Source organism: Apus apus, chromosome 3 (assembly GCF_020740795.1).
Source record: "Apus apus isolate bApuApu2 chromosome 3, bApuApu2.pri.cur, whole genome shotgun sequence".
Classification (NCBI taxonomy): domain Eukaryota; kingdom Metazoa; phylum Chordata; class Aves; order Apodiformes; family Apodidae; genus Apus; species Apus apus.
In genome coordinates, this window is record NC_067284.1 from 68,059,189 (window position 1) to 68,070,472 (window position 11,284).

At 41.7% G+C, this 11,284-nt stretch overlaps 1 protein-coding gene across 1 annotated transcript; it reads left to right on the forward strand.

Annotated features, from left to right (window-relative positions):
• The first annotated feature begins 1,178 nt into the window (after positions 1–1,178).
• Positions 1,179–11,031, forward strand: NEK2 (NIMA related kinase 2). Its single transcript, XM_051615350.1, has 9 exons — positions 1,179–1,310; positions 1,587–1,764; positions 2,791–3,028; positions 3,730–3,812; positions 4,059–4,185; positions 4,987–5,206; positions 6,204–6,258; positions 6,341–6,411; positions 8,787–11,031. The coding sequence occupies exons 1-9, from the start codon at positions 1,190–1,192 to the stop codon at positions 9,011–9,013; spliced, it is 1,320 nt and encodes a 439-aa protein (XP_051471310.1). The 5' UTR covers positions 1,179–1,189; the 3' UTR covers positions 9,014–11,031.
• The last annotated feature ends 253 nt before the right edge of the window (positions 11,032–11,284 follow it).

The following is an 11,284-nucleotide window of genomic DNA, read 5'->3' on the forward strand; positions in this document are numbered from 1 at the left end:
AGCGTGAGAAACTAACCTGTCCTATTGCTGAATTTCTAGGTCAACAAATACAACGGCCCTTTGGCACCTGATTCGGGCATGACACAAGTGTGTTATAGTTCTTTGCTGAAGGAGTCCTTGTTTCAGCCACAGCCACTTCCACATGGAGAAAGATTAAACTGAATCCAGAACTGCACTCTGACACCACCCTAGAACTAACCTAAATCAAGCTAGAAAATAGACTACATATTTCTTAAAAATTCGGTAGTGTTATCTAGTGGGTTGTTGTGTTATTTACTGTCATTTCATGTACCTGTAATTACTGGCTCAACTTTTGGATACGGACCCACGCATTCCTGTTTTCAAATGTACATTTTAAGCCATTACATCGTTTGCTTTACTTTCAAAAGGTGTTTGCATATGGTAGAACACAGGTCTTCATGTATGGTAGGACAGTAAAGCTGCCATGACTTGCGGAGTTTTTAATGAGTAGTTTCCTGAAGAATCGTGAGGAATGCTCCTCATCGGTTTTAAAGAATTTTCTAGAACAATTTCCTGTTGTTTTAAATACCTTGAGCTTTTCCACGCGCTTGGCAATATTGATAAAGCTGTGTTCAGATCTTCCCATTTCCTACCAGTACCCGTTCCGCAGGTGTGTTTCAGGAAAAGAGGGTAACTCATTGCTATCTCTACTGCCGAAAAACGGCTCCTACTGATTTACACCGGCCCAGGTGACGGGTTTATCCCGCCCCGCCACGTCCCCACCGCCCCCTCCCGGGCCGGGGGTGACACGGGGGTGCCCGGGGTGGGGCAGGGACCGGCCCCAAGGCCAAGGCGGGTCTCGTCCTGCTGCTGGCGGGGGGGAGCTCGGGGCGGCCACCCCTCTAGCCCCAGAGGGGAGCCCCGGGGGTACCTGTGCGAGCCGCTGCAGACCCGGCTCCCCTCCGAACGCCTCAGCGGCGGCGGCAACGCAGCCCGCCCCGCCCCGCCGCGCCGCGCCTCTCGCGAGAGCTCCTGGCACCGCCCCGGCGGTTGTAACGGCCGCGAGCGGGCGGTGGCGCTGGCGGCGCCGCAGCCAATGGGGCGGCGGGGCGCGCGGGCGGGGCTGCGAGGGCAGCCAATGGGAGCGAGGGGCGGTGCGTTTGAACAGCGCGGCCGCCCTCCCCCCGGGCTGAGGGCAGCGGTTAGCGGCGGCGGCGGCGCCGGCGCCATGCCCGGCCGCCCCGGCGACTACGAGGTGCTGCACGCCATCGGCGCCGGCTCCTACGGCAGGTGCCGCAAGGTGCGCCGCAAGGCTGACGGCAAGGTGAGCCGGGGGCGGCGGGGGTGCCGTGCGGCCGGGGGGGTGCCGTGCGGCCGGGGGGGTGCCGTGCGGCCGGGGGGGGTGCCGCCCCGCAGCGTGCGGCGGGCTCGGGCTGGCTGCTGGCGGCCGTCCGAGACGAGCCAGCCCCTCTTCCCCCTCTGCGGGGCTTGTGCGTGAGTGACTCCTTAAGGAGGGGGCTGGTTTGTTGTTGTTTCTTCCCTCCCCCCCCCCCCCCCCCCCCCACCCCCCCCCCCCCTCCCCCCCCCCACCCCCCCCCCCCCCCCCCCCCCCCCCCCCCCCCCAGAGTCAGAGAAGCAAATGCTTGTTTCGGAGGTGAACTTGCTTCGCGAGCTCAGGCATCCCAATATTGTCCGGTATTACGATCGGATCATCGACAGGACCAACACAACCCTGTACATCGTCATGGAGTACTGTGACGGGGGTGACCTGGCCAGCTTAATTGCGAGGTGCATCAAAGAAAGGTACGTGGAAGCTCTTTGTGGCGACTTTGGAGTATCTAGCATAAAGCATCTGGGGCAAGCAAAAGCTCAAAGCGAAATGGGCCTTAACTTCGGAACAATTTTGGTTCCCCTCCTTTGGACCAACCTCTGAAACGTGAAAGGGTTGTACAGAAACACAACGCTGGTGGGAATTGTGCTAATGAATGCACCAACTGATTGGATGGTTGTGTCCAAAATAAACAAACCCTGAGCTCTCTTATGAGGCAGAAGCTATTGAAGGATTTTTGGATCCAATGCTATGTGTTGAAAACATGAAACAGTTCTTGCAGGTAGGTGGTCTGTGGGTTCTTCTGGCTTGCCTGGTAGTAAAATCACTTGTACCCTATTTTTTCTTAGATATCAATACCAAAACACGTGAAAGGGAGAAGTGATTTTGAACACAGTGTTAAAAACCACTGTGTGTGTCCACATAGGAAGTTTATGGAGACACTGAGTTGATAATATTTCACCTTGGTCTACTCTGGACTTAGAGCTTACTACTTAAGTACAATGCTATTTTTCACATTCTGAGGTTAAATAAGTACATGACACCACAAGTATTGCTTTGTGGGAATAGTCTAAAATGCTACTGCAGCTGCCCTCAAATGTCGCAGTTATTTTCATTTTAGGCGGCTCACAGTAAAAATCCTCCCTTGGCTGCATTGTTGTATGTGGCCTTCTCACAAAAACATTAAATGGATGTTTGCATTGCAAGTAATGGAAACGATACATATTTGTTAAACCTTTTGGGGAAGGAAGCAAGTGCTGCAACAAAAGTTTAGATGTCCTTCAATGTATTTGGAGTGATTTTTTTTTTTTAAACCTTCATTTTTAAAAGAGTATATGTAGATGCCTGTTGTTAGCTTTCTGTAAAGGTGCTGGGGTGGATTCAGTGATGTTTTATAGCAGTAGCATTTTAAAAAGCTACAGAATTAAGACTGGCAGCAACTACTTAAACTGATGGATGCTTAGAGAGTACCTTTGTTAAACAGTGTGTTCATCTTTCAGGCATTACTTGGAAGAAAGCTTTGTTCTTCGAGTGTTGACTCAGTTGACGTTAGCCTTGAAGGAATGTCACAGGCGGAGTGATGGTGGAGTTACTGTGCATCGTGACCTAAAGCCAGCAAATGTCTTTCTAGATGGGAAGCAGAATGTGAAACTTGGAGACTTTGGACTTGCTAGAATTTTGCACCATGACACCAGCTTTGCCAAAACATTTGTTGGAACTCCGTATTATATGTCTCCAGTAAGACCTCCCTTCTGTGCTTTACCTTCCCTCTTTTCCCTCCGAGGTCTGCTTTCTGCAGTGCTGGTCTCAGAGTCTGTGCAAGTTTGGGAGGTTTTAATGAAGAGTTACTAGTCTTAAGTGCAGGTGACTTTTTTCATAATGTGTATATGTTCTGGAGGCAAGGCTATTTTGCAATTATTTCCTTTCTTCCTCACACCATCACTGTCTTCTAATTAAGGTTGTTCTTCACTGTGTAAGTTTTGGTATGTTCTTGGAATATTAGAAATTTAAGGTAATTTTGTTGGAGTATCCTTCTTCTGAAAAGGAACAGGGAAGCTAGAGTATAAACCACTTATGTTTCATAGTGTTAAGGTAAAGAGCTTATTAAAATACCTCTTGATGGTAGGATTTTAATTTGTAGCGGAAATAAGCTACAAAGAGTTATTTCCCTCAAACAGCACATTTTGTGTGGAAAAAATGTTGTCTGAAGTATGAAGCTCTATCAACTGAAGACTGATGCGACACTTCAGCAGTCTTCTATAGTGTAGTACTCCATAACTTGTTAACGGCTATTAAGAGTAGCCGTAAGGTTAATTAAGACAATTTTAAAAGACACCTCAGTAGGTAATGGTTTCTTCCAGTTTGAACAGTAGCTGATTATTCTGCAATAGTAGAACAATGTCTTAGTTAATAAACTTAAGACTGTTCTCTTTCTTTAGGAGCAAGTGAACTACATGTCATACAATGAAAAATCTGACATCTGGTCTTTAGGGTGTCTCCTGTATGAATTATGTGCTCTCTCGTAAGTATAGTAGTGTGGTAATGAATGTGGAAACGTAGCTGTTAGTGCAACTATAATAAAGTCTTGTGTAGATGACAGATGAAATGTTTTGGAGGTTAGTCCTAGATTTTTATTTATGTATTGGTCTTGACGTTAGGTATTCAAAACAAGCCTTTGATTGCAGTTTTTTCTTGCTCTGATATTTTTTAAATGAAAGTAAGTCCCGTAAAACTAGTGAAAGAATCCAAGAGAAATGTTCTTCTTCAGGCCTCCATTTAGAGCTTACAACCAAAAAGAGCTGGCAGAAAAGATAAGGGAAGGGAAGTTCCGACGAATACCGTATCGTTACTCGGAGCAGTTGAATGGACTTCTCAAAGAAATGCTGAATGTAAAGGTAAGAATCAATTATAGATTTTTTTTTTTTTTCCACTTAAAACTAGTACTGAAATGCTAGTTTTTCTTCTCAGTTACGAACAAACTGAGTGGAAGTAGTGGTTGCTATCACCTTGTCACTGGCAATAGCATTTTTATGGGGGGGGGGGGGGGAAGGAAAGAAATGTGCTTTGAGTTCATTAAACAAAGGCAGCAACTCGAGTGTAATGCCAGTCTCACAGGATGCCGAAAGGCTGTCTCAATATTTATATAGAATTTCCTAATAGCACACTAAACAAGGTCTTACAACTTCAAGGTTAAAATGGTTCCAGTGTGTTTGGAATTCGGAAGGGGTTGTTTTGTCTTTGTTTTGGATTTTGCTTGATATGGTTTATGTATAGCTTGCACGGCTTATGTATGGCTGGCATGGGGGTGTTGAGAACACTGCATGTGACAATGAAGCTGTAATAGGAACACAAGTCTCCAACAGATATGGATTGTTCAGGAATCAAGTGAACAGGCAGAGATGCAGAGTGTTTGCTCCAGAACCTACTGGCAATTGCTCACCACTCCACTCTGGCTCTGAAAAGAGTGAGCACCTGGGTTTGGAGAGCCAGACTTCCAGCATCTGGAGCTGAAGGCTTGTAACAGCCTCCTCCCTCTTTTGTAATCTGGTTGCTCTACCCTTTCATAACTCAATTTTTTTCCCAACTTCTCCTTTGCTGTACAGCACCTCAGCTGGCTTCTACCTGCGGTGGGTCTTGCTTGGGAATCCCCAGCCTTAATGTTTCTTGGTTATGGATGGAACCTGTCTTTCCTTTAGGATTACTGTCGACCTTCTGTTGAAGATATTCTGCAGCACCCCTTGATAGCAGACTTGGTGATTGAAGAACAAAGACAAATTTCTGATAAAAGAGGCTGGAGATCATGGGAGCCAGAAAGGCTACAGCATTCAGATGCTGCAGTGAATGAATTGAAACGGAAGGAACAACAATTACAGGAGCGAGAACAAGCCATAAAAGAGAGAGAGCAACGTTTGGAGCGTATGATATTCCACTTTGGGAAGGGGGTGGCAATGGGATTCTGGTTCAAAAGAATAAGTGCAGAGGAAGGACAGGTAGACAGTTTTCAAAACCCTCATTTTAATGCACTAGGATATCGTACCCCTGCATTCACTACTATTTTGTTTAAAGACTAAACCAAGAATGTTTGGGCTTACTCATCTATACCAGTTCTTGTTTTAAATTCCTAAGATACAACTGGCAGTTTGGAGACGGAAGTCTAGTTTGGGAAGATTATTAAACATGAGTAGCAACTAGGAAAGTATACAGAAAAGTAAGGTTTGAATATATTGTTTTGCATGGTGCAGTGTAGGTTTGCTTTTCACCTACTCTGTGGAAGTTAACATGGGCTGTACTCATGTATAACCAAAGATGAGCCTGATGTTGGTGCAAAACATACTTGAGTAAATTGTCAGCTGCTTTTGTAGAAGCTGCACCTTACAGGTAGCCTGTCTGTGAAACTGTATAGATGGCTGGTCCTCAGGTGTTGGCATGTCCTGCCCACAAAATATCTCTTTCCATGTGCTGTAGGCTCTGTAATACAGATTTTTAACCATATGTATTGTTCTTTGAGCCTGAATAATGGCTGCCGCAGCTGCAAACAGGGTGTTTAGTCATAGCTGAATTATAGTATCTGGTATCTAAATATTTTTTTCTGTCAGTTATCATGTGTGCCATGAGTTACTATGCAAAATAGAAAGCTGCTATAGCTTCATTGTTGCAGATATAAGCAGAGTTTGGGGGCGGGGTGGAAAGCATGCCTGACATTTCAGAGTACTTGGCCAGTGCTTTATTGGTTCCATTGATAAGGGTGTATCTACACAGCAGTTATCTTGCTTTGTTTAGAGCCACAGAAGCAGAAATATGGGTGTGTCTGACAAGCTGTTACTGCTGTCTCCTTCTGCAAGACAACCCATCATGTGCAATCACTCTAACATTGACATTTTCACACTGCATACTGCCATATTTTTACTTTCAGAGAGAGAACGGGAGCTCTGTGTTCGAGAGAGACTGGCAGAGGACAAACTTGCTAGGTATTTTACTAACCTATAATTGCCTAAATTAGAAACTCTGCAATCTTAAAACAAAAAGCTTAAACTTCTCTATTCAAAACAGAGCTGAAAATCTGATGAGGAACTACAATCTCTACCAACAGCCGAAGACATTAACTTGTGCAGATGGTCCAGGTATGAAAATACATGAGAAGCCACTTGCAATGATAAATGTAGACTGGTGTGACCAGAAGAATGCCCCTGATGCTCAGTGTGTTGTGTGTAGACCCACGGTATCAATACAAACCCCAATCATCCCTACGTGGTTGGGAAGAGACTTTTGATTTTCTTCTTAATGAACGATGCTCAGTCATGAGTAGGAGTGACCACCGTTGGCACTGCAGTCTCGTACTGTTTTGAAAACTATATTCTTGTGCTATGCTAATGGACATGCTGACTTTTAACCCAAACATTCTCAGAGCTGTACTGCTTTTACTTACGGATGTCTTTTTATAGACCTTTGATTTAGTTAATTTCAATAAAACTGCATATGTCTAATCGCTTCAACTTCAGTTCAACTTCCAAAAACTTCAGGGTGGGAAATAGTATTTGTTGCAAGTGACTCATCTGTGATTGGCTCATCATATAACCTCTGAAGAATACAAATTGCTATTATCATACTCCAGTTTAACTCTCTAGGAAAAAAAAGCAGTTTTGAAAATGTGCTATAATGCATCCTGACTACCTGTAGTCAAATCTGTTTTACAGTAATTTACCCCATAAGTATCTGACTCTCACTTTGGCCTCACTATCATAAGAGGTTCATCTGTTCATTGCACCAATCTTTTACAGTATAAATTATTCAAGTATTTAAATGCATGGAATATTAAATGGCTGGGTCCTAAATAGTATTCTACAACAAAGAACTGTGAACACCCTTTAACATGCATGCAGCATCTTCATTTAGTCTTGCTCAGATAATGCAAGATAAATATGTCGCTGCCTCTACTACAAATAAAACTGAAGTTGCTTTTTTTTTTTTTCTTCAAGAAAGACATATCATGGCAGGAAAGAACACAAATTAAATGCCACCACACATTAGTGGTAGTCAAGCTATTTCTAATATTGCTGTCAAATTCGAGAATTTCACCTTCCTCTCAGTATCTTGTCTGACTAATACAATAAAGAATCAAGAATAAACCCGCCTTGGGCTTTCAGATGTTGCTTCTAGCACTGGATGACGGGGGGTAGATAAGCTTCAGTATTTGCTTCTGTATCTCCCCCATCCTTTGCATGATATCTTGATCCTAACAGGGGTACTCATTTTTTAAGATGGGCAACACAATGCAGAAAAATATAGTTAGTGCAAGATGGGTTAATGCAATATCTCTAGATCACTTGATTAAACATTTGTCACAACATTTGCTACTTTCAAATTCATTCCATGTTAGTCTTCTAATACTACTTATAAAATTCTCCCCAACTCTTTTCTGTTATCAAAACTGCATCTTTTCAGTTACTGTCTTTTTCTACAACTGGATTGCATCTCACTTCTTAGATCCCTCATTTCTCCTCAAAGTCATTTGTGTGGTTCAACTTCCCAGTGAAATGGAATTCCAAAAATCCTCTAGGACAGTGTCCTAGATGCTACCCTGTTTCTTCAGGGATTTTCTGTTTCTTAGGGAAGGATTTAATGTTAAAACAGATCCATCTTACTGGTAGGAAACTATAAAATGCTGAAACATTCACTAGCCCCTTCAATCCTTCTCACTTTTCTGTGCTTATTGCATCTTTGCTACAGCCTAATGAATTTAAAATTAAGCCTTCAGCAGAGTTTTGATTTAAGGTAGTTAAGCCTTTGATAGGGTTGTTTGTTTTCCCCCCCGCCCTGAGCTGAGTCTTGTGAAGTTGGCTCTTCTGAAAGACAGCTCAGCCTTTTTAGTAGCTTCTGATGGCAGTTTTTGTACTGTAAGCCATTAAAACCAAAACAAACTTGCCTTTTGATTGTGGCAGTTCTATACAGCTAAAGTATGGCTATACTGTGGAAAGTCCTTCTCTGGAGGCTTCAGTGAAACTAATTTGCAAATTGTTAACTCACTAGAATTCCTTCTTCATCAAATCAAAGTCTAGTTTGTACCCCATTGACTTAATGCAAGGGTAGTCTTAGAACAATGTAGGTAATGCACGAAGACCATGGGACAGGTTGGGTCTTCCTCTGCTATCAAGGAAATATAAGGTTTTTTGGTAGCTGAGAGCCGTATTTTTCATTTCCCTCTGGAACTGGATTATGTTACTGTCCTTTCTCTGTATGTCAAACTAATATTTCCTTAGGTTGTTAGGAGGTGCACCCTAGGAACTACAATGGTATATTTCCTTTTAAGCCAATTAATTAAAAAGCCTTGTTTTAAATTTTTCCTCCAAAAATTGAAAACAGTTGTTTCTATGAACCAAAATACATTTAATTAGATTATTTAAAGCCACAGGTAGTTAGCAAAATGACTTAAAAGACAAGCTAAGTAATAAATGCTGTAAGATGTGGTAATTCATACTTATTTTTTTAATTTCTTAAGATAACGCACTCCTGCTCCCCTTTTCTACAACCAAGAAGAAAGTACACTTTGACAGAAGTGAAGAAAATGCTGTGCCTCCTGTTAATTTAGAAAACTGTCCTGTTTCCAAAGGGAAACATTCTGATCTCAAAAAACGTCTATATGCTGCAAATCTACGGGCTCAAGCACTGTCTGAACTGGAAAAAAACTACCAACTAAAGAGCAGACAAATCTTGGGCATGCGCTGAAACTGCAACATATGTTCTGTATTTAACTTTTTGGAGTAATTGCATGTACAGGAGGATATTTGCCCCTCTCACTTTTAAGCTGGAACCTACTGAAAATACATTTTAACAGTTGTTACATAAACTCTTAGTCTATGGTAGGTAGTGCACGATAAGAGTATAAGAGATTATATTATGAAAACAGGTGGTTTCAATACCAAGTCAAACAAATGGAATGAAGTGTAATATTAAAGAAAAAATATTTTGGTCCTCCTTCTGTTTACCATACATTACTCTTCTTCTGAAAATATAAAGAATTAATATTGTAAAATAGGGGTTTTTTTAATCTGGTGTGAAAAACTTTTCAAGTTAAAAATGTACAGAGGTTAATCTGTAGCTTAAAGTGATCCTGTATGTTATGTACAGTACCTGATAAAATAAGTATTGATATTTTGTATATGTGAAAAAAAATGGCTTTTTGTCTGTGCTTGTAAATACTTTTTAACTATCAAAAGAACCAAAAGTTTTTTATGCTATCTCTTCCTAGTAACTAGGTGACCTATGAAAGCAGGCTACTTTTAGTTTAATGTCTTGGATTAATGAGTGGGATGGGTCAGTCTAGCCTAACTGATAAGTTTATAGTCCATTCTGCTTCACAGCTTGTCCAGCAGCTCCTGAAAGGCCTGTTTCAGGGCATAGCATTTGAAATAACACCTTCTCTAGTTTGCATTGAGGCTGTGTTAAACTGATCCACTGAGACTGCTGTCCTGGATGGGACACCACCCAGGGTACTAGCTCCTGTGTTTAGGGAGGGACAATTGTACCTGGAATAACAAATCCGTATTTTCTTCAAGCTTATGAAATAACTCCATTTTCCCTTTCATAGAGTAGGAGTTGCTTGCTTAAGGTGGTGTAATTTTAATGAACTAACTCAGACTCATTAGTTAAAAAAAATATCTTTGGAACTGTAATGTCTGACATATATGTTATATAGTGATTTTCTATTTCTGGGTGAACACTCCATAAACCATACATTCTTAGAAAACAGTTAGTTTTTGTAACATTTGTTTCCTTATAGGGCCATGCATGTTATCTAAGGAGGTATTTATTCGAGATGCTTTTTACTTGAAAGAAGATAACATTTAAAACATCCATTTAATTTGGTGTATTTGCTGACAGACGAGTTCTTTTGTCACCAAACAATAGTTCTGCTCTAGCAGATTCTTAACCACCTAACAGAGCTTGTCATATTTGCATGCATAGTGGTTGCTGTATTCACCACAGCCTTTGCTTAACAGAATAAGAATATGACCACTTGGTTTGCTAGTCTGAAACTACCACTATTCTGGTAGTCAATACCCAGTGCTTGGTGTGGTTGGAAGTGCCTGGCAGGGATGTACAGCCTATGTAGCTGTGCCACACGGATCTGTGCAGCTTTCCAGCTGCATTTTTTCATATTCTTTAAGGTCCTCATATATTTGGAGGGTGAATCCTTGCTTTCTCACCATGTTTGTATATTCAGATTTTTCTGTTCTATCCTTCAACCAGAAGATCTGCAATTAAGTTCTGGCCTTTTTGTGGATCTCTATTGTATAGCCCATAAATTAGCAAAAGGTAGAATATGCAGTAGTGTTAGTCTAATCTGGAAAGATATTTAGGATTCAAGAATTTTGTTGTATGCTTTGTCATCTGCAAAATACAGGTGCTACTTAGTGAAAGGAGGAGAGCAAGCAACCAAGAAAATAAATTAGTAATTAATTATTCAGGAAAGAGTGCATTGTGAAATTGCTGGTGTGCAAATGCTGTGCTTTTAACAGGACTTAAATAAGAAAATTGACTGGGGGGTAGGGAGGGTGGTTTGTTTTTTTCCTTCTTCTTTTTAAACATATAGGTAGAACAAGCAATTTCTGCATTTAAAAGTAAAACAGAGCAATTCCTGTCGCTTTCCTCTTTTAATTCTCTACTGACCTCAAGATGTCACTGTTGCCCTGCAAGTGTTGGGAATTTCCTTTGTGCTATCGATATATTCACACAAAATTAAAGATCTGATTTAAATATGTTGTTACCTGTTTTGTTTCAGAAAAGATGCTGATTTGCTTAGGCTGCAGATGCTTTAGTATTTGCTGGTGCAATTAATTGTAATTATCTCTGATTTGCCATTTTGCATCTTTTATGCATGTTCTCTAAAAACAGTTGAATCAAAGCCTTAGTTAACAATTAAATAAGAAATGCTATGGAGAGTGCAAACTGTCAGTCACAATGGCAGTAATAAATGAGAACAGCTTAAGTTACAGC

Coding starts and splice junctions, on each gene's coding strand:
- NEK2 (XM_051615350.1), top strand. CDS start 1,190: ATGCCCGGCCGCCCCGGCGACTACGAGGTGCTGCACGCCATCGGCGCC. Junction 5,207..6,203: donor GAGAGAGCAACGTTTGGAGC/GTATGATATTCC, acceptor TTTTACTTTCAG/AGAGAGAACGGGAGCTCTGT. Junction 6,412..8,786: donor AACTTGTGCAGATGGTCCAG/GTATGAAAATAC, acceptor TAATTTCTTAAG/ATAACGCACTCCTGCTCCCC.